Here is a 23,639-nt window from a genome sequence, read left to right as displayed (position 1 = left end):
GCAAATTAAGTTCTTGGGAGTCACCATCTCAGAGGATCTTTCCTGGACCGAACACAATGAAGTGAAGAAAGCACGTCAGTGCCTCTACTTCCTCAGGAGTTCGCAGAGGTTTGATTTGACACCAGAAACCCTGTCAAATTTCGACAGTGGGCTGACCTTCTGGATCACTGTCTGGTATGGGAGATACCAATACCCCTGAACATAAAGCTCTGTAAAAGGTAGTGGACTAGCAGGGAAAACTTTCCCCACTATCGAGAACATCTACAAGGAATGCTGCCATCAGAGAGCAAAAGCAATCAACAAGGATTCACATCACCCAGTACATGCTCTGTTTTCGATGCTGCCATACAGATGCTACAAGACTCATTTAATGACTCCTACATGTGCACTATTGATTTTTAAAAATTTTCTCTTTATTGCACAGTTGGTTTGTTTACATTTCTTATTTGTTTACATGCATACACTGTGTAGTTTTCTTTTGCCTCGCCTGCAGAAAAAGAATTTTTGAGTTGTATGTGATCTCATGTCTGGCAATAACCTGAATCTGAAAATCCCACTACCAGAAACAACATCTCCTCTCCTCACCTCTCTACCTCTGTAAGGACCACTTCCTCTGTGACTCCCTCATGAATTTGACCCTCCTCACCAATTGCCCCCCCCAAACCCCCTTTCCCTGTGGCCAAGGGACTCGTACCTCCTCCCTCACCAGTCTGGGGCCTCCAAATAGGCTTTTCAAATCAAGAAACATTTTATTTGTGTATCCACAGAACTGATTTACTGCATCCTTTGCTCCTTTTGTAGCCTCTACATTGGAGACTGGGAGATCATGTCTCTGAGCACCTTTGCTCTGTCTGCATCAGTGACAAAGACCTCCCAGTGCCCAACTATTTCAGTTCTGTCGCATTCCCACATCTGTCCATGGCCTCATGTATTATCCTTCCAAGACTACTTGTAAATTGTATGCACAATACCTGATTTTCCATCTGGGCCCTCTCCAGCTGGATGGTATTAACGTCGACTTTTCCGGTTCCTGTTAACCTGCTCTTTCTACCTCCGTTCCCTTCTCCCTCTATTCATCTAGCCATCCTTCCTCCTCTCGCTTGTAGCTGTTTCTCCCTCCTTTCTCTATCTCTTATCTCCTGCCTTTGCAATCATGCCTCCCCCTTTACCCTTTTATTCAGACACCTGCCAACATTTTCCACACCTTGATGAAAGGGTCAAGCCGAAGCTTGGTTTGTATTTTTATCTTTGGTTTTTAAGGGACACTGTCTGACCTGCTGAGTTTCGCCAGCATTGTGTTTTTAAACTTCAACCATGGTGTCTGCAAACTTTCAGGTTTTTCTTTAGACTCCAAAGGGACTCTACCTATCTCAAACCAGAGGAATAAAGTTTATGCAGGGAAGCAAGAGGAAATACCAGTTGTTCATATGGAAATTTATCTTGGGTAACTTAAAAACCCTTTGGTTAACTTCATACCAATGGTCCTTGTCTATGCTAAATATACTTCTACATACTTGTGATGCAATGCCCTTATAGACCAGAGATGGTAGTATGGCAAGTGAGATAAACATACTCAAAAGTTCAGAGAAAATGCAACCAAAAAGGGTGCTAAGGAAAACAGTTTATTCACACAAAATAGAGGCAGGATTTTTGTTTAAAGAGAGCCACTGTAACATTAGTATACATTCTCTCCTGGGACAACTTTCCCTTGCTCTACCATGTACAATTACGTTTTGTAGTGTTAATAAAATACAGTAGTGGAACCCCATCTCAAAACAGATGTTAAAATATCAAAGGTGTATTGCTCATGGAGTGGGGTTTCAGCTCCACCCATTCAATTATATCAACATGTACGCCCTTTCATCATCTTCAAGGTATTTAATCAGATACACCTTGGGAAATTTGTTACAACTTGCTTAAAGAATGCAGCAGAACAAAAGAAATCAAACAACGTTACATTACTGTAATTGCTTCTCCCCTATCCATTATGAGAAAGTAATTGTTAGAGCAAACAAGAGACTGCATTGATATTGCATTTTTCACTACCTCAAAAATGCTTCAAAGGCAATAAAATACTTTGAGAATGTGGCTGGTCAATTTGCTAGCCGCAAGATTCCTCAAACTGCAGTGAGATAAATGGTTTGACTAAACGTTTTCAATGGAGTTACTAAAGAGTGTAATAGGAATTTTTGCATCTACTTGAGAATATTCAACCAAATGACAGCACTTTCACCACAGTTTACGGCTTTAATGCCATCTGTAAAGAGCAACAACCTCAGAACTGTAACTCAAAAGCAAAATCTAAACCAAGACCATTACTGCTTTGAGCCTTAGGAATGAATACAAGGTCAAGAGTAAACCACTTAGCCCTTCAATTAATACATTGCTTCAGGTACTGTAAGGTAAAACATCATGAGATGGGAATGTACAGGGCTGTAACAAGATGTGAATGCATCCTTGTACTTACAAGATAAGAGAGACATTGATGGATTGAGAGGCAGGAAGCTAGCAGGGAAAGGATAGCAACAGTTTTAGTCATTGGACAAGTAATGATATGATGATGTTCTAAGCACATATCCAAGGGTATAAAAAATCACCATTTTGCTGATAACGGCAGAATGCATTCTCCGACTAACATGGTTAGTCGCAAGTGTTACAATCCGGTAATAAAGAACAAAGAACCCTGATTTCGACTCAGCCTGGTGTTTGTCTCACTCATTCATGAACAAAGCAGACCTAACAGTACTCAATTCCATTTATCCACCTTCACTTCTCATTCTTTGACAATCTTGAACAACAAAATTCCAGAAAATACAATCTTAAAGACTTCTAATTATTCCAGTAACCACGGCCTCCAGATTCCTATTCAAAATGCTTTATATGATCACAATGAAAATATAATTTAACATAAAGTGCCGCAACACAAAACCTTAAAATGCTGTGAAATATTCAAACAAAGTGCAAGCCCATGTAAAATACAAGCTCTAGACTTCATTGTTGATTTGCCAACAACTTCTTTGTTCCAATTTCTCTATCCTGATGACATCTGGTTCATTTTATTCCACTGTAATACTATTCACTGGTTACGAGGTTAATTCTTTCAATCTGCAATATTTTAAATTCACATTATATATAATCACATTTGATTCATTCTGTGGTCCATTATCCTACTTTACATTAAAGAGAGTAAACTTCAGAATTAATTAATTATTTTTTTAACCCACCTTGGTAAGTTCTGGAACACAATCATGGGAAGCCCAAGACCACAGTAAAATTGGGTAGCGATGATGCGTGGTGAATACATTACTACTCAATTTGTTGGATATAATGGATGCTATCTAATTTACGCACTGTACTTGTACTCCAGAAGGTATGCTATTATTTTTATTTTAAAGACAACCTACTCTTTATGGTTACCTAACATTGCTAGCTCTAATCACATTTGTCCATCAAAATCAGGCAATGAATCACTTGTATGCATTTCACTAAAGTGTGGGATGGATACCAGTTAAATCTAAAAAGATTGGGTATTATATCTCATGCAAGTATAAAACCTTGTAAATGTATATATTAATTAAGCACCTCACAATCTGCCAAGTGGAACATCAGGACGTAGGGTAGTTCTCTGCTATGAACTGCTAAAACAACTCTCTACTATTTATGGATATTTATTTAAAATATGTATATGTACCTTATTTGTCTGTATGGGTGTTTGGATTGTTTTGCAATGTGGACTGAAGAACGTTGTTTAGGTGGATTGTACTGGTACAATTGGATGATAAATAAACTTGACCGTAATTAAAGATGAGATCAGTCCAAGAGTGAGATGATCAACCGTAAGGAGCAGAATGTTAAATCCAATTGGTTTGAGATTAGGAAATAGCAAAGTGGGGGGTGGCTGGGGTGAAAATCACTGTAGTCTACCAAATATTCACATTATGGTGGCAATAAACTTAGAAATATCTGATGCATGTAAAAATGGGAATGGCAGTTGTCACGGGGAACTTAAACATGAGTATTAAGTCAGCCAAGGCAGTCTTGAGGAAGAGTTCATGGAACGCATTCCCATACAAACCTAAAAGGGAACCTAAAAGGTATGGTCTTGAGTAATGACAGGTAACATTAATAATTTTATAATTATCACAGTGTGATTGAATTTCTCATTATGAGGGGAGATCAAGTTGCCTGCATCAAAACACACTGAAATTTAGAAAAAGTGAGAGCGTATCTTGTAGAAACAAGATCATGAAAGGAATATACAAGATAAAAGCAGGAAAACGGTTTCCACTAGTAGAGATTTAATATTGAGATGAGGAGATAGTTTCTCCAAAAGAGTAGCATATATGTGGAATTCTCTCCCCAAGATTTAATATATTTTGAGACACTGATGGATAGATTTTTGCATAGAAGGGGAATTAACAGTTATGGGGAAAAGGTGAGTAAGTGGAGCTGATTCTACAGCCATTTTGTTAATAGGCCAAATGGCCTATTCCTGTTCCCAAGTTTTAAAAAGTGGCAGTAAATTTAAGGGGGGGGGGGGGGTGTGTGCTACCATTTTAATTTTAATTTTATTTTGTGCATGGCATTATCCATTTTCTTTGTTCTTTTTAATAAATGATATGTCAATTAAAAACTTGGGTGAAAATATACAATAGTATTTCTAGTCTTCCAAAGAAGGGAAAATTGGAAACTAAAATAAATGCAAAGGAGTTTCTCTGTTCATTCTCAAATGATTATCAGAAATGTTTGGGACCGGACCTATTTCAGTTCAAAGGACTTTTTGTATACTTGGGAATTTTCTCTAAAGCAGCTCAGTAGCATCAGGAGAATACTTGTATCGGCTGTTACCAATCCCCAACTCCTCCCCACCGCCATTGGCAATCCTGCCCAGGGGCCAGAGGTCTCACCTCACCTGTAAGTGGTAGGAGATTGCACAGGGATTGTCCTTCAGCTGAAAGGGTATTTGACAGAGAGAGCAAGGGGCTCGGAAGGGTGCGTGGCGCAACTCAGCGGGCGGTATTCAGATTCTGAGAATACCACAATGCAATTTATCACAAAGTTGCAGTTACTCATGGCAAAAAAAATGACAATTTATAAATAAATAATCAGTGCTATTTCAATGTGTAATATATGTTCTCAAATGTCTCCTTTCTAAAACGGATTCCTTGATGCCCCACTTGAGAACCGTGGGTTAATTTTTTTTTAAACTTTTTTTCCCAAATTGTGGCATCATGTCTCACCTGAAAAAACTTTTGGATATTCAGTTGATCAGTTTTTAGTTAATCAGAAACGTACTGTACAAACATTAATAAAAATAAAATAGGCTCTACTTGGGGAGATTGGGAGCCACACCTCACTTACAAGTTCGGTTTCAATGTGGCAACCAAAAACATCTAAAGTTAAATTAGGAGATTCCCAAACAGTACACTACTCTTAGTATTCAGGTCAGAAAAATTGCAATGTATCTCAGTGGTTCTGAACAGCCTACTACAATTGCATCTCTGTGCACAAGCTCTCAGTTCAAAAGAATTTTCAACTCAAATAACTGAAAGGTTGATGAGAACTTTAAGCTTGATCCAACACACCAGCACCAATATTTGTTATTTGTACAACAAAAGCTAGAATAACTCTTGAGAAAAGATTTATCAAAGAATTAGAGGCAAGCCACAATGAAAAACCTATTAAAGTGGAATATCTGTGATCAGAATCAGATTTTATTGTTATGAACATGTCACAAAATCCATTGTTATGAAGTACATTTCAAAATAAATAAAAGTGCAAGAAAATAGGATTAATTGAGGTAGTGTCTATGGTGCATTATCCATTCAGAGAGACTACAGAAAATGTGACTCTATTAATCATTATGGATCAGATTTTACTGATGCGGGCTTGTCGCCACCCCCACCCTTTCCTAAATCATCTCTGGCCCAATCCACAGTTTTGAAGTACAAACTTAATTTTTACATTAATCTAAAGAAAACAAATTAAAAAGAGAATTTTTCAAACCTGGCAAATGTCAGTTGTCCTGAGAATACATCAATTCTTTCAAAAAAAAAGTGGGCATTGGTAACAAGTAAATAACTCAGACAGATCTGTTTTTCATAATGGGACTGATTTTGAATGAAAATTTATTGTCATGTACAGAAGTATAAATATACAAATGCAATGAAAATCTTACCAAATATTTTAGAGAGGGTCTGCCATAAAAAACTGATGCCATTTTGAACCTTCACATCAAAACTAGTTCCTTCATTTTAAGGCAAGTGGCATCATAACCAAATAGCTAACTGTGCTCATGCCCATTTTTGACTGTAGATTTTACTTTGGTTTCAAGATTGCTTTCTCTTGGCTTCCCAATGGATTAGAATTTTGTCTCTGGCTTACTTAGATGGTTATTCTCTCAATTGTGTCACATTAAAACTGTATTTTTCAATAAAATTATCTGACGGACAAGATGGAGAACTATATATAGTCTTTTCAGATGTTGCAGGCAGAAAAATCTTTCATCCTCTCCTCTCAATGCTATTCTAAAAAGATCATATAAACAATTATGAATTTGATTTTAAACTTTTATTCTAATTTAGTTACTGCCATGGAATTAGATTGTCTGTGCTTCTTAAACTAACTTAATGCACATCCTATTGAATAGAAAACAAATCTCCAGCTTAATGCCCCAGGTATTAGTAATGTTTCAGTAATCAAACATTTTTACTGAAAGGTACACAAGAATGCTTCAACTGCGGCCATTTAACAACAAAATGCTGAACAATGTCTAGAAGAAACATTGATCATGCTAAGATGCCACAATGGACTCCCTCTGTTATGCATCAAATATCAACACAAATCCCCTTTGGACCACCCAAGGAGATGGAGAAAAATATCATGTTACATTATTTTTCACAAATTTTTGACAGCAGAAGTCGTGTTAAAAGTTTGGAGTGTTCCGTATTATAAAAGGCAAATTAAACATAAATTAGTCTTCTTCAATTGTGAGTGCATTTCTACAATGCTATATATGTTAAAGTTAGAAGTCACCACCGTGACAGAGGTGCACCAAAGAAAAGGTACAAGGACTGCCTAAAGAAATCTCTTGGTGCCTGCCACATTGACCACCGCCAGTGGGCTGATAACGCCTCAAACCGTGCATCTTGGCGCATCACAGTTTGGCGGGCAGCAACCTCCTTTGAAGAAGACCGCAGAGCCCACCTCACTGACAAAAGGCAAAGGAGGAAAAACCCAACACCCAACCCCAACCAACCAATTTTCCCTTGCAACCGCTGCAATCGTGTCTGCCTGTCCCGCATCGGACTTGTCAGCCACAAACGAGCCTGCAGCTGACGTGGACTTTTTACCCCCTCCATAAATCTTCGTCCGCGAAGCCAAGCCAAAGAAAGAAAGAAGAGAAGAATCAGAAATAATCAGCATTAACCAGCAATTAATTCATAGTGTTCAATTGCTGTGATCATCTTTTACCAGAATTCCAATGTGCAAGAAGAATTTGAATGAGGTATGGAATTTCAGGAGACAGGTTTAATGGTGTATCCAAAGATCTGGCTGGGAATGCTCGTTTGACAGTTCCATACAAAAATATTGCCATCTGTTGATAGATTATTGCAAACTGTGACAAAAGAAGAATATCAAAGGTACACTCTCTGTGGTTAGATTAGGGAAATAATGATTTCTATAGATATTTTGTACATTGAGAAAAGTAGTCTTCATCTTATTCTATCATGTTAATGAGTTTCAATGGCGCTAAGAATTCATTTCAGCAGTAGTCCAAAATAAATCAGGACAGATTAGAAATTTTGACCAGGATGGAGTTAAAAGATGGTCATGGAGAAGTAGTTACATTATTCTGTCAAGTGGGCCATCATAGATTGTTATTGATATAGTTTTATTCCCACGACAATGGTGATAGGAATTGAGATTGTCAGGGGAAAAAGATGGCCTGTTAAATAGCTAAAAGCCTGTTGGATTGTTATAATGTGCGGAATCGAAAAAGCAGGTAACACACAACTTGTACAACATCATTGCGTTGTCACAGGAAGGTGCTGAGCAGTCTTAAACAAACATCACCTTAGGACAATGGAGATCTTTAAAAAAAGGGGGAAAAAACCCACAAGATTTAATGGTAACCAGGACAAAGAGAATGACTAATGGGAGACAAGGGTTATCATGAGTTTCAGAATAATGAAAGTTTTTAAAGAGGTACACAACCGGTGTATTAATAACCAGGGTATACAGGAATTATGGGGAAGGATATACAGGATAATAGTCACATTACCACAGATTTTTTTAGTGGGTTGCAGATCATCAAAATGACAGTCAGCATGTAATTTGAAAAGCTGAAGAGCTAGCACTTGAGGGATTGTGCTGAGAAACCAAGCAATGTTCAGGTTACTTTCAGTCTGATATTGTATAATGACAGTGGATTAATGATCTCAAAGTAAATGATCCCCTAGGAAAGAATAATCACAGTATAATAGAGTTTCAAGTTCAGTTTGAGGGTGACAAACATGACTTTGAAACTCATGCCCTAAAATTGAAATAGGCAATTACAATGCCATGAAAACAGATTTAGTGAAAGTAGATCAGGAAAATAGATTAATGGATAAAATGGTATTCCAGCAGGGACAGATGTGTAAGGAATAATTCATGGATCTCAAAGGCAAATATCAATGAAGAAAAAATATAAAAGAGAAATGCACAATCTATAGAAATGAAGGAAAATATCAAATTGGAAGAAATTGAATATAATTTTATGAAGAGTAAAAACATACAAGAAAATTGGGATTTTTTTCAAAATGAATGGGTCTTGTAGGTTAATTGGAGTATTTTGGCGGCATGGGCTCGTAACCCAGAAGGGCCTGTTAACACGCTGCATGCCTAAATTAAATTATAAAGGTTGACTTAAATAATTAAAGAGGGACAGGAGTAAAATAGAAAACTTCAAAACATACTGCAACAGCTTCCACAGATTTATAAAATTAAAGAATCACTAAAATTGGTCCCAGAGAGTATGAGGTAGGGAAAATTAATTATGAGAAAATGAGTTTCGAATTTTTGTGGGTTGGTCTTCATGGTAAAAGTTTTGATGCAACTTTACAAGGCAATGCTGAGCCCACACTGAGAATACTGTATGAAGTTTTGGTCTCCATATTTGAGGAAGGATATTTTTGCCCAAAGGAGATTCACTTTGTTGATTCCTGGGCTGACTTATGAAGAAAGACACAGAAGTTGAACATATATTTAAGACAACAGGTGATCTTATTGAAACATGCAAAAAGTTGAAGGGATTAACGAGAGAAGTGCGGACTCGAAAGGCCAACATGGCCTGTTTCTGCTCCGTAAATGGTTATATGGTTAGATGTTGAGAGGACTTTAGTGAAGGGGCCAAGAATTAGTACTGTCACAGGGGTTTTCATCTGAGAAAGTCATAAATCTCTGGAATTCTAGATGCCCAAGAGCAGTAGAGGCAGAGACATTGAAGATATTTAAATTAAGTGACTCAAGGAGCTTCTAGAGAGAGTAATGATGAGATCAGACATGATCACATTGAATGGCATAGCAGGCATGGAAGACTGATTTTCCAACTCCTTAGTTCTTATGAAACTGGATACAATAGGGTAAAATTTCATTCTGCAACTGTTACATGCCTGTTAAAAAAATTAACCCTGAATATTTAAGATGCCTAAGGGAAGTTCTGGTCTTGCCTGCTGCGTTATGTAAATTATCCACAATTTACACAACAGCGCAACCAAAATTACCCTCTTCTTCCTCACCGAAACCACTTGTCAAACCCATTGATGTTGGCTCTTCTCAATAATTCCTGCACACACTGCAGACTAACCTGGCTCAAATTTCAGAATAGCATTTTCTATGTCTGAGACAATAAGCAGCTGTGGTAGAAAAACCTTATGACATTCCTGAATTAATGTGCTTTCATGAAGACTTCATTAGGCAATATATTGGTAGTTTTATGACAATTCAAAATTAATAATTTATTTTGAACTTTGCAACATCTTATGTAAAATGTAATAACCCTTCCTTCCACTCAAAATTCCCCATTATCCTTTTTGATCATCCAGTGAACTTATAAAAGACACAACACCCTGTAAAGTTCTTAAACTACTCAAGAAAAATGTTATTTGCTCTAGACCAGTGGCTCTCAATCTTTTCCTCCCATTCACATACCACCTAAAGCTAGTGAGTAAGGGATTGCTTAAGGTGGTATGTGAGTGGGGAAAAAAGGTTGAAAACCACTGATCTTGACAACCTCAAACAGAATTTATTAACCAATGCCATTGGGAAGGGGTGGGGGGTGCTACTCACAGGAAAGTAAGCAACACTCAATTCCGATCTCTCTCATCATTACCTTTGCCACATATAAAGATTTCAATTCTAGTTCAACTTTGCAACTGTTACAAATATAAACCAAATTTAGTACTTCTGTAAAAACATGAGCAATTCTGGGTACTGCACCTCATGGAGGACACAATGGCTTTGAAAGGTAGGTTGTCGAACAAAAACATTCTGGATTTTACGTTTCCAAGATATCATGGGTGGATGGTTTGGTGACTCCAATAAGTCTTTAGATAGTGAGTGAAATTATATAGAAAAAGTAAAAGGTGCAAAAATGTATATATTTATATTAACTATATATTACTAATTATATATTATACTATACTATATTCTATATTAATTTATATATTTAACAATCTAATTATCTGTTTTGTTTATGTATTCAAGAATATTAGGGGGCTGGGAGAAAGAGTCTGGTATATGGAGCCAGGACAGACATAGTCTTGACAGCCTGTTCCTTTTCCCTTGTAATAATACTTCATAACTCCATCAATCGGATTTATTTTCTGCAACTCCTAAGCATCTTATTTTGAATGAAACATTGGCCTCTCATTTCTATGGTGTCGAAACAAGATGTCGAGGGTTTAACAATTGCTTCAGTCCTGCAACAGCAGGCAAATTATTCACCAATCTCCCGGCTGCTCCCTTCTGCCCGACATTGCGCCAAGCTCCGCATTGAGAGCGGTCACTCACTTTTTCTTGTACTCGTCCCGCTCCCTCTTCACTTTGGCCAGCACGTTGTACAGGGCCCGCAGTTCGGGGGTGATGGTGTCGATCTGAACGCCCACTCCGTCCGGGTGGGTCCAGGATACCCCGGGACCCTGCACAGTCTCCAGGCCGCCTCCCACCTTCCTGATGTGAGTAAAGCTCCAAATGGTCCCGGGGAGGCGGCCCGGGTAATGGTGCTGAGGCAGAGACGCCACACTGGGAGTGAAGCTCGAAGCAGAGCTGAGGGGGTAATTAGAATTGGAGGTACCAATGGAACCAGTGTAGCCTGGGCCGGGGGAGACGCCGGAGCCCGGTCCGGGAGTGAAGCCGGAGCCCGGTCCGGGAGTGAAGCCGGAGCCCGGTCCGGGAGTGAAGCCGGAGCCCGGTCCGGGAGTGATGCCGGAGCCCGGTCCGGGAGTGATGCCGGAGCCCGGTCCGGGAGTGATGCCGGAGCTCGGTCCGGGGGTGATGCCGGACCTCGGGGTGAGGCCGGGGGTGTAGCTAGAGCTCGGGCCGGGGGTGTAGCCGTAGGCGCCGACCGAGTAATTGTAACACGAGGCCAGCGTGAAGCCGGCACCATGGTCCAGGTGGGTCTGTGTGGCCACGGAACGGGTGAGGCCGAGCCGGTTCCTCCGCGGCTCCTGCGCGGCCTGCAGCTGTTTCTCGAGCAGCTTGTTGCGCCGCTCCAGTTCGTGGACCTTGGCCAGGAAGCAGCGGAAGCGCAGATTGAGCGTCTTGAGGTGGTTGATGTTGGAGCCCAGGTCGTTCCGCAGCGCCAGGGTGACGGGGCTTGGCTCGGCGGCCAGGCCGCAGCTCAGCAGCTGCATCGCGGCCGGATTCATGTTCACGCGCCGAATCGATGACTCAGGGAAGCCGGCCCATCACCGTTCACGACACGCGGGTGGAGGGGGGAAAGGATGCGCCCTCGGTTTCGGGGGCGCGAGATGCGGAGCTTCGGCCTTCAGCGGTGCGCTCACCCGCGATCCCAGGGCGAAATAGCGGCGCTTTCCAGCTCAGGGAAACTGTAATCCGCACCGCCCGGCCGAGAGGCGGGACCCCCTGGCGACCCGCCTCCCGCCTCCGCGCGTGCACGCACGCGGACGGCTCTCTCCAGCGCCCTCTCGCGGGGTTCCCGGGACCGCGCGCCCACTGCATTCCCGCGCGGGAGGGCGGAAGCTTCAAACCAGAACCTTGGAGAAGAGCTTCTGGTCTGGTCTTGTCTTGTTTTTTTAAAAATGTTTGAAGGTCATTTCCCCCAGATGGGAGAGAAGAGTTGAAGGGCTGAGGTGGTAGAGATATGCCTTTTCCATTTCCAACTGTTTGGAGGCTGCCATTCGGGTCCTTTTACCTTTACTATTCATTCCTTACTCAACCCCCAAGGTTTCTACCTCTTCTAAGCCTATGACCCTTCTTTCCAAAGAGGTAATGTTGTTGCTTACCAATAGAGCCTCTAATCTCCCTGACTATCTTTCTGATACACCATGTAATCTTGGACTTTCAGCTCCCAATGACATCCTTAAGCCATTGACTCAGTCATGGCTACAACATCATATGCTCTGTTTGGATTTATGGTTTAAAAAAAAGTTAGATAATACATAATTGTGTAAAATACATTTTAACCTGTTCGTGAATGTTGGAGGTCTGATAATTCAATTCCAGGTGACATGAAAATCAGTGTTGTTGATAAGGGAAGTTAGGCTGCAGAATTATACTGAATTGGTTCGATGGACAGAGCAATGGCAGAAGGTAATTTAATCCTAAGAAATGTGAGGCAATGCATTTTTGAGTCCTTGAATGCTGACCCATTCGTACTAAATCCTATTTTCTGGCACTTGGTTTACAGTCATCTATGCCGCGGCAATTTAAGTTCTCATCTTAGTACCTCTTAAGTTTTATGCAAGTTTTTGCCTCCAGTACCCTCTCAGGCAGTGTGTGTTGCAAATTCCAAACACCCATATGAAAATTTTCTTCCTCAGATTCCTTCCCTATCCATTCCATGTGCGTCTCATAATTTTACCTGAGCTTGTTCCACTCCTTGGAAAACAAACCAAGCCATATAAATATGATGAACTGCCATATACTCATTTATCTGGCTCCGCCTTGTTCTGTGACTGTACCCAGGGCTGCTCCCTCTTGACCCTGTACCAAGGCTCCAACACCATGACCCCTCCCCAGAAAGCCTGGGTCACAGCACAGGATGACCTTCAAGTTTATTGTAATAAAAGCCTATAGTTCTGTAACTCTTTCCTTTTGAGTTATTGATAGTGCATCAGTACACAAAAGTGCTGGAAAATTCAGCAGGTCGTGCAGTGTTCATAGGAAGCAAAGTTATGACACCAAAATTTCAGGCCAAGGTAGGAGCAAACAGCATAGCTTATACAGCTTTTCCTCATAAATGAAACATTCCATCTCAGGCAACATCAAGGTGAATCTTCTCTGCACTCTCTCAAGTGTAATCGTACCTCCTGTAGTGTAATGATCAGATACTCTTTGCTATCTATGGCTGAACCGCTGTGAATTTTTGAAACTTATGAAATCCAGAATCTCAACGATCCCATCTATTTTTGTATCATTTGAAAATGTGCTAATCAAACGCTTACATTCTTATCCAAGTTGTTAAGAGATACAGCAAATTGTAAAGGTCCCAGGACTGATCCTTGTGGTATACCATTAGTCACAGGCTTCCAATCACAATATCAACCCCACGCAATCTCTTCTGCCTTCTATTAACAAGCCACTTTGGGATTTGATTTGTCAAGTTGCCTTGATTCAATGGATTTTAACCTCTTGGAACAGTATCCCAGGGGAACTTCCACAAAGGCCTTATTGAAGTCCATGTAGACATCAATTGCATTGATATTATTTGTTACCTCCTTCAAAAATTCATTAGATTGTCAGACAGGATCTACTGCTAACAAGATATGCTGACAATTACTGTATTTGATTGATTCCTGTGTTTCCAAGTGCGTATTACTTCTGTCTCTCAGAATTGTTTCCTATATTTTTCTATTCCTGATGTTAGCCTGTAATTACAAGCCTTATCTCTCCTGATCTTCTTGAATAAAGGAATCATCGTTACCGCACTTCAGTCATTTTGCACTCACCATGACAATTTTGGAAGATGAAAAAGTCTAGTGTATATGCAGCACATGGTAGGACTATGGGAAGTACTGATAAACAGAGTGACTTCTACACCAAGGTACAAGGATTGCTGAAGTAAATAGGATGGTTAAGAAGGCATACAGGACACTTGGCCTTTTTACTCAGGTTATAGGGTACAAGAGAAATACTAGGGAACAGCTGAAGTGATGGAGACAAGTATTCGGACAACAATTAATACTTAATATTTAGACAAGCATTTGAAATTATGAAACAAGATTACAGGGCAGGTATTGGAAAATGGGATTAGTGCATGCCCCAGAGGGCCTGTTTCCATACTGCATGACTCAATGTTTCTGTGAAATGTTTTGGATAAAACAAGGGTAAAACTACCAAAGTTAGACCTTGTGAGAAGTATGTTAAGAAAGAATAATTGTTAATATATACATGAAAAGTGTTGAAATAGTTGGCAACTACAGTTTATGAGTGATATTATTCAGGAGTAGAGTGGTCACATTCCAATCAATCCAAGGTCAATTGTTTGAATTCCACCAAGGCAGCTTATAAGTTTGAATTCAGTTAATTAAATAAACCTACAATCCAACACAAAGTACTGGTAGTTAACTGATTCATTTATGTCCTATCTGGAAGAAATGCTGTTTACTTAACATTGTCTGATTGAGATGTGACTTCAACTCCACAGCAATGTGGTTAGCCTCAGAACTGGCCTAGAAAGCTACTTAGTAATTTCAAATCATCTTCCATGGACACATATATTCTTCTGGTCTCACACACATCTTCAATTTAGATCAATTCATTGTTGTCTGCCGAGCTTTAAGCTACCCTAGCCCTTAACGTTGGAGTGTTCCCTGTTTACATCCCACCTACCAAGGTGCTCCTTAAAAGTGGACCTTTGAAAAAGCAATTTATTCCGATATTTTTTTCCTGCACCGTGGCATCTAATATTTGTTTTACAATGGTCTTGGTGCCTCTAATCTCGTGGGATATTGCATTATATTAGGGGCATCATAAAAATATAAAATAAAATACCAACACAACTTCTTGCACCAGCTCTACTTCACACCACAAAAGGACCATAAGGCAAAACCAGAGCTGTCGGAGATGTGCTTTAGATATCGCGTGGAAGTGGGAACATTTGTTCATGTAACTTGGTCCAGTGTAAAGGTGGGCACATTTTGGCAGAATTTAGCTAATATACTAACCAAGATAACGGGAATAGCCTTCCCACCGGACTTGACGTTATATCCTTTGGGGAACCTTATGGACATAAGCTATAAACTATCTAAATTCCAAATTCAATTCGTAATAGTTGCTTTGTCCGTAGAAAAATTTTTTATAGTGATGACCTGGAAGTCTGACTCCCCTCTCCTTATCAGTCAGTGAACTAGAGATGTATAGCTGTATTCCCATGGAAAAAAAAAATCACGTATTATCTTAGAAACTGACACAGCACCCTCGTCAGAATATGCCAACAATATTTGGCATACATGGGACCGCAATTGTAGCCACACCCGACAAAAATACCAATAGGTGAATTACTAAAGAAATTATATAAGGGAATGGCTTCACAGCTTCTCGAGATGTCCACTGGAAGCACCGGCGCTGCAGTCTGATCATGCAAGGCTGGACCGGTGGCTGGTTTAAATTTTTCCTTTCAGGGGTTTTTCTTTATGGAGTGGGGGGGGGAGTGGGGTGGAAATATTTGTATACATTGAAGAAACGTGTGAGTTTTTTTATTGATGGAAAATAAAAAATAACATTTTTTTTTAAATATAAAACACAATATTATTGTAGAATTGGATGGTCCACTAGCTTTGTACAGGGTATTAGATTTATAACAATTGCACAGCTATCTCTACAAGGCATTTTAAAAGATCTCTGTCACCCTGGCATAAAATTCATTTCTTCATTAGTTTTGAGGATCACATTTTCACATCTGATAGATCTGGTAGACCTCTCTGGATGGAAGCAGAGAAATTGTGTACCTTCTGTCCTGTTCTACCGATAACAAGATAGGAGCCAAATCGGTATTTACTGAATTCTTATTATTTTTCCCAAAGGAATTAAAATTCCTGATTTTTACATTATCTGTGCCCTTTGGGAATCCTTGTACTCCCTTGGAAGTCCTTTATTTTGAACATCTTATTTAAAATTCCATACATGCATTAACTATAGTTATTATAATACTGCAGATAGCAAAAAAGCCCCTCCCTCCCACCCAACCACCCCGTTCAAAGAAACAAATATTCAAACTGAAAAAATATAACTTTATAGGTTTTTTTTTAAAAAGAAAAAGAGAAAGAAATCTTTGAATTGCAGAGAAAGATGTTGTCCAGTACTAATCACCAGAGGAGAATCCTGCAGGTCTAGAGGGGTAAGGAGGATATCGCTACAAATTTAATTCCATTATTTGGGTGTTCGGGCACCAAATTTGTAAAAACATAGGGCATTTATTTCTTAAATTATAAATGATCTTTTTTTCTAAACGAATACAACTTTGAATTTCAGCATGCCGCCTTGGCCCTTGGAAGTCCTTTTGTGGAAAACATTTAATTTGGCATGGAATTTGCTGCCCACTTGTGCCAGTGTAGCCAATACAATTTCCACCTCTGTCGTATTCTGTGAAGCAGGTGAAAGAATTGCTAGGGGTCCCCACGCTGTCACCAAAGAACACCTGACTCTTTCAGCCACCCACAATTAGTGTCCTCTCCTGAAGTCACCACTGTTTCCATATTGACCCTAGTTTGTGATTCTCTCCCTCCATAGACTGCAAATTAAAAGGGCCCCAATATTTATTTTATCTTTATTTAAATAATTAGGAATGTTGGATTGGAAAATAGCTTAACAAATCAAACAGTCTCAATGAAATACTTTGCAAAAATTTCACTTGATGAATTCACACTTTGGAAATGTTTCGGCATGTGCAAACTAGTTACTCCCTCTTCCAGTGTATTCTGTGGGCTATAGAAGTCAATTTGATGTTGGATTGGAGCCACGTAAACATTTCGTGGAACCAATACCTTTTTTCATAGGGCCACCAAGTTTTAATAAGCTAAGTATGACTGTTCTTTATAATTGAATTCAATAAATTTCTAAATTAATTTTAAGCAATAACCTTAAAGTCACCATCTGTGTCAATACCATCTTAGGATCTTCTGGTTGGAAATGCTCAATATTCCTCTTGAAATTTGTTTTGTCTATTCTCCTGAAGTCTTCTGCAGACAGTAGTCATTGAGATATCCACACCTGCCTCCTGAAGTCTTCTGCAGACAGTAGTCATTGAGATATCCACACCTGCCTCCTGAAGTCTTCTGCAGACAGTAGTCATTGAGATATCCACACCTGCCTCCTGAAGTCTTCTGCAGACAGTAGTCATTGAGATATCCACACCTGCCTCCTGAAGTCTTCTGCAGACAGTAGTCATTGAGATATCCACACCTGCCTCCTCAAGAATGTTTCTGATCTGTTGGATATACATTTGGGATTTTTCTTCATTATGATGAGAATTCTTCTGTCATCAGCAGTGGAGGGTCTTCCTTGGAATACTAGTCCCTTTGCGATTACTGAGCTCATCAGTCTGCTCTTTCTTCTTAATGATGTTCCAGACTTGATATTGGTCATCCAAAGGTTTGGCCCATGTCTCTTACTGTTTTATTCTTGTTTCTCAGGCTCATAATGGCTTCTTTGACTTGCATTGGCACAGCTCTGGTTCTCCTGTTGAAAAATGGCAACTACAGACTCCAAAGGTGATCAAAAGCTTAGAAGCAAGCCCAGCTCTCTTACTGCTGCACCAATGAAGCAATTAAACATATCTGAGTACTAACAAACACCTATGAAGTCAAATGTCCCAAACATTATGGTGCCCTGAAATGAGGGGACTGTGTACAAAAATTGTTGTAATTTCTCTATGCTCAAAGCAAAATGTATACAAATAACTTGAATAAGCACTGGAATGTGCACTTTAATTACATATGAATGGTTTGATCACAAATTTAAAACTGGAACACAGGGGCAAATAAAGGAAAAAAAGTGTCTTTGTCCCAAACATTATGGAGGTCACAATATGCACTCTGATATTAAATACTGAATTTTGAACCAAAGCTGTGAAGTTTTCAGCCAGTTCATGTTAAATCCAAAGAAAATGAATTGCAAAGACATAAGACCTTAGAGATTCTACCCAGTGCAAATCCATCCCAAACCACATTATTTCCCAATTTTTGGTCCTGTTGACCAAATTCATTTGCAGCCACTCAGAGACATTATCTGTTGTTCCACAGTGATGTAATTTAGTTTGTATTTTTGCATGTAAACTTTGACAAAAAGTGAGTACATCTGGAGTCTTTCTTGTGGAAGATCTAATGTCTTCCATGGATGCTGCCAGACTTACTGAGTTCCTCCAACAATTTATGTGTTGCTACATGTTTAATAGCAATGTTTTGAAATTTCATGATCAGCAGGGGAATTTGTAGAACCAATGTAGGCGGCAAGCAATGAGATATGTTATTGCGAGAACAAAGTATTTTCACTGGAATTATTCACGTTCTAACTTATCCTAAATACAGATGAGAATGCTTCCAGCGCTAATGTAATTGGAAATTGAAAATTAAAAGTATTGCTCACATCCCTTGCCCAGAGCAGAAACCCAAACTGCTGATGTTCTGATGTCAAGTAAACAGGGTGTGTATTTTGGAGGGAGTTAACAGGAATTTCCTCCTTACAATAACAAATTATATGGCTTTACAAGTACGTAGCCACAAACTGTACAAAGTAATCAGGGTTTAATTACATCTTTCACAAAAAAATTGCACTTTAATTCATAGATGTTCCCTTCGAGATGAGATTGTAATGTCCACCAGTGTGGGTCTTGAGGTCAATGCTGCATCATCAGATTCTGCCATTGATGGTTGTGATGGCATTGATGGTTGTGATGTGTGCTCTTCACTGTCCTCATTTCCCCAGCACGAGCACTCGAAAGCACAATCAAATTCGGCAGAATGGGAGAGGAAAGAGGGAAGGGGAGAGGAATGGGGTGGTAATTATTTAAAATGTGAATGTATGGTGGGATGAATTAGAGTGGAGGAAGGTAGGGGTTGGTGGGGAAGGAGAGGATGGAGTTGAGAAGATTGTGGGAATGTGAGAGCAGCATGGCTTGCAGGAGGAAGGTGAGGGGAAAAGAGTATAGGAACAGACGGGTTGGAGAGGAGAGAATAAAGAATGGGGGTAAAAGCTGATAGGGTATGTGGGGGTAATCGAAAAGGGAGAGAGTAAAGAGGTGAGGAGCAAGGCTTTGCAGGAGAAAATGAGAGGGGACAGGGATAGGAGGATCTTGGGGAGGAGGGAGGGACAAGGGTATGGGAGAAAAAGAAGACAATAAATGAGAGGTTTAGGGAAAAGGGGCACAAGAGAAGCAAGGATGGAGGTTTGGAGAGGGAGAGAGAAAGGTAGGTTGGAAACAAAATGGATACAAGAAGGAAATTGTTTTGCAAAGGCTCTGAGGAATTGGCTGTGCCGGCATTTTGTGCCTGTGTGTGAGGGCAGACAATGTGTGCTTGTAGAGTGTATATGGGTATCCTGAATCCTTGCAGTAGAGAATGGTCTCCAATCATCTCGGGCTTGTTTGCCGATGTAGTAACCCATGTGCAACAGATACCTCCTGTTAGAAGAATTAATGCAGAGGCATTTTCCCACTGCTCAAGGTGATGTTTGTGGCATGACCATCAGGATTGACACTGACAACTTAAAAAGGAACAAGTCAGAATGTTGCACCACTGTCATCCACTTGAACTCAGATGCTTCAGTTTTGATATGCTACCGAGTTAGACAAGATGGGCAGGAGGAGAAGACTGGCTGAATGAACAAGATCTCAGTTAAGAGTGAAACACAAAAACTCTGCCCATGTTGTGGTCTTTTTTTCGGTAGTAAAAACATGTAGAAATGCTGGAGGAACCCAGCCTGTCTTGCAGTGTCCAGCAAAGATGTATTACTGGCATTTTGGGCCTGAACCCTTCTTCAAAGAATAAGCAAAGAACAGGAAGGCATCAGAATAAAGACTGGCCATGGGAGAAGTCCAGACCAACAAAAAGTGTTAATTAAGCCTCTAGAATGGCAGACTGGAACAGTAGCAGTCTTCATGGTTTGTACCACCTGAGAGAATGAGCAAGCTTGTTCTCATCGCAGGATGGATTAACTTCAACTTACTTTACTGTAAAACTAGCACATTGCACTCATGAGTGCATGGGTCCCAGCTCAGAAAATACTTTGACCTGGGTTCCAGTGAGAGATGGGCTAGGCTTCCTTGGCGACTTTAGTGCTGGCACAGGGAAGTCCCTGTTCATCTAGAATGGCTTGATCAGCCAAGAAGGAAAGGAGAAAGTTACTCCAACAGATATCTTCTTACGTTGAGGTGGAGACTCAAGAGACTAGATGCTGGTATCTGAGGCAATAAAAAATCTACTGGACCAACTCAGTGGGTTGAGGAGCTCCTGAAAGTTTTGCCCCAAAATGTGGACAATTCCTTTCCCCAAATGAAGCTTGCCGAATTCCTCCAGCGGATCGTGTTTTTCCTCCAGGTGAAGTGTTCAGAACAGTCTCATCAAAACCACTAACTTGTTACATCAGAAAAACAAGCACCAGGCGCTGTGGCATGTCAAGGTCACTATTATATCTGAACGTATATTAAACATACAATGGAACTAAGTATGCAATTTCATAAAAGTGTAAAACTGGAAAAACTCAGTAAGTGATGCAGCATCATAGGAAGTAAATGTTTTGGGCCTGAGCCGTTCTCGGGTTTGTTTAACTATAGAATTAATTATTAGGTTGATACAACTAAAGGAACACCATCATATGTATAGTCAACAACAATTTACATTATAGCACCTTTGATACAGCAAAATTTAAAATCAAAGCGCAAAAGGAGATTACTAATACCACTTCTATTAACTCTTCGGTAGTCTCTTCAAAGTTTCAGATTTGTTGTCAGAGTACATACATGACATCATATACTACCCTGAGATTCTTTTTTTTGCCAATCGTTACTGAAATATTTTGGTTGAGAAAAATTGTCATTGGCCCATTTCCTTTGGAGTCATAATGAGTCAATTAGGTACGAGGTTTTCAACTCACATACTCACTTACCAATCTCAGAGTACTTAGGGTATAGGGATTGCTGAAAGTGGAATGTGAGTTTAGGGAAGCAGTTTGAAGACCACTGATCCTCTTGAAATGTACAAAATTCTTAGATGACTCAAGAGACTGAGAGATTATAGCCATAACCAAACATGACTGAGAGAAGGGCAAGTCCGGCAGCTTAATGTTGCCGGATACAGATGCTGCAGGTGTAATGAGAGGATGGACGAGCAGGTAAGAGGTTGGTGGGGGGAGGGGTTTGCCTTGTTGATGAGGAAAGACACAAGGACAGTGCTTAGAGAGGGTTTCCTTAGGGGATCATCCAATGAAATGGCATGGATACTTAGAAACAAGGCAATGATCATGTTTTGGGGGCTTAATTATAGATCTTACATTAATTAAAGGGAATTTAAGGAGCAAATGTTTAGGGAATTTAAAGATAGTCGTTAGAATAATAGGGTAGTGTTATGTCTCAATGTTACTTGGGAGGCTTCTTAAATAACTTACAGAGATGTCAGATTCAAATAACAAAAGAGACTTTACTTAGTGATGCCTTCCTCCATCACAGGAAACTGTTCACACACACTTTATATCCATACACTCCACAGTGGTGCACTACACTATAGTAAGAATGCAGTGTATTCTAACACAGTTACAAAATAGTTCACATTATCCTGACTATATAACAGGTAGTATTACTGGGAGATTTTTAATTTCCTTGATTTTGACTGGGACACCTCTGGTACAAAGGGCTTGGAATGAGGAAATATTTGTTAAGTGTGACCAAGAGAATTTCCTCAATCAATATGTGGACAGAGCATAACATTGGATGTCCCCTTAGGGAGTGGGAAAGGCCAAGTAAAGGAAGTGAACAGTTGGGGAGCACTTTGGGACCAGTGGCTCTCACCCCATTGGTTTTAAAATGGTTCTGGAGAAATTAAAGTCCTAATTTGGGGCAAGGCTGATTTTGGAACAATTGGGCAGAAAATTGTAAAGTTGATTGGGAATGAACGTTTGCAGGTCAGGGGATGGCTAGAAATAGGAAAGTCTTTAAAGCTGAGGCATTTAGACCTTTTCGTCCTGTTAGGATGACGGGTGAGGCTGGTGGCTTTGATGACCACGACATAGGAACAGAAGAGTCTGCTCCGTCATACTAATCTTGAGTTGATGCATCCACCCACTAACCTCTACTTCCTGACTTTCTCCCCATAACCCTTGATGCCCTGACTGAATCTTGAATGAACCCTGGTTGAGGAGGAACATTGAGACTCTAGTCAGGGGAAAGGAGGCATATATCAGACATGAGCAGTCTGGATCAAACAAATTATTTGATGAGAAGTGTAGAGGTTCGTTTAAATCAGAAGGGCAAAAACAGGACATAATATGGAGCTGGTAGGCAGGATAAAAGAAAGTCTCTAGAGATTCGACAGGTATATTGATACACTATCACTAACATCAAAAGGCTGGAATTACTTGATGACAGGCTTTTATTACACATGCTCCTGTTGCTGGCCTGATTCCAGGATTCGTAACTGAGGGAGGGACTCGGGTGTAATCGCCTTTATTGGGGAAATTCCAGTGGGAGGAGTTACAGGGTGGAGGCAGGCCAGCCAGACACAGAGATATGTCAGTGACGTATCTCTGCCTTTGCTACATAAAGGATACTGTTTCACCTGCTGAGTTTCTTCAGATTTTGTGTTTTTACTTCAACCACGGTGTCCAAAGAATTCTGTTTGTTACTTAGGGAGGTGTGGAGAGGGTTTAGTTTCCATTACAAGTTCAGCTGGTCTGGTGTTCTTCTGTGTCTCAGGTGTATGCTGTGATTTGGACAATTGGCAAACCCTGTGACTGGGGAGGGGCAGATGGGGCGGTGGTCAGGGCAAGGTGGTTGGAGCAGCTGGTGCATGGGTCGGGGTAGGATGCCCAGTATGTAGTGATTAATGGTGGTAGTAGGTCTCACTGGATCAGTGGTGGTCTCAGGAACTTCTGTATACGCCAGGTCCCAGACAAAGATAATGTCTTCTTGCTCATCTGGGTACGCCACATAGGCGTATTGGGGATCGGTGTGGCCTAGTGGTCCTTCTCGACCAGTGGGTCAGTCTTATGGCCACACACATCCCTTTGGAGGAGGACCAGTCCTGGGGACTTCAGCCAGGACTGCTGCGGACTTCCTTGTTGAAGGAAAACATTCATTCATGTGGCGATCTAATTGCATGGAGTGCCTCAGGGAGAACCTCCTCCCAATGAGAGACGGGTAGGCCTCTTTATTTCAAGGCTAGGAGGATTTCCTTCCAAATGGTGGTGTTTGCCCTTTCTACCTG

At 40.4% G+C, this 23,639-nt stretch overlaps 1 protein-coding gene across 4 annotated transcripts in view; it reads right to left on the bottom strand.

The window, feature by feature from the left end:
- The window catches only part of iffo2b (intermediate filament family orphan 2b), a 47,177-nt gene extending 35,035 nt beyond the window's left edge, over nucleotides 1-12,142 (bottom strand). For all 4 annotated transcript variants that reach the window (XM_069918742.1, XM_069918745.1, XM_069918743.1 and 1 more), the window contains exon 1: nucleotides 11,056-12,142. In XM_069918742.1, coding sequence (XP_069774843.1) covers nucleotides 11,056-11,912 — 857 coding nt within the window. In that variant the 5' untranslated portion in view covers nucleotides 11,913-12,142. The remainder of the gene's footprint in view (nucleotides 1-11,055) is intronic.
- Between the last annotated feature and the right edge of the window lie 11,497 nt (nucleotides 12,143-23,639).

The sequence above is a fragment of the Narcine bancroftii genome, chromosome 2, assembly GCF_036971445.1.
Source record: "Narcine bancroftii isolate sNarBan1 chromosome 2, sNarBan1.hap1, whole genome shotgun sequence".
Classification (NCBI taxonomy): domain Eukaryota; kingdom Metazoa; phylum Chordata; class Chondrichthyes; order Torpediniformes; family Narcinidae; genus Narcine; species Narcine bancroftii.
Note: the sequence above shows the minus strand (reverse complement) of the source record. Positions and strands in the feature narration are given on the sequence as shown.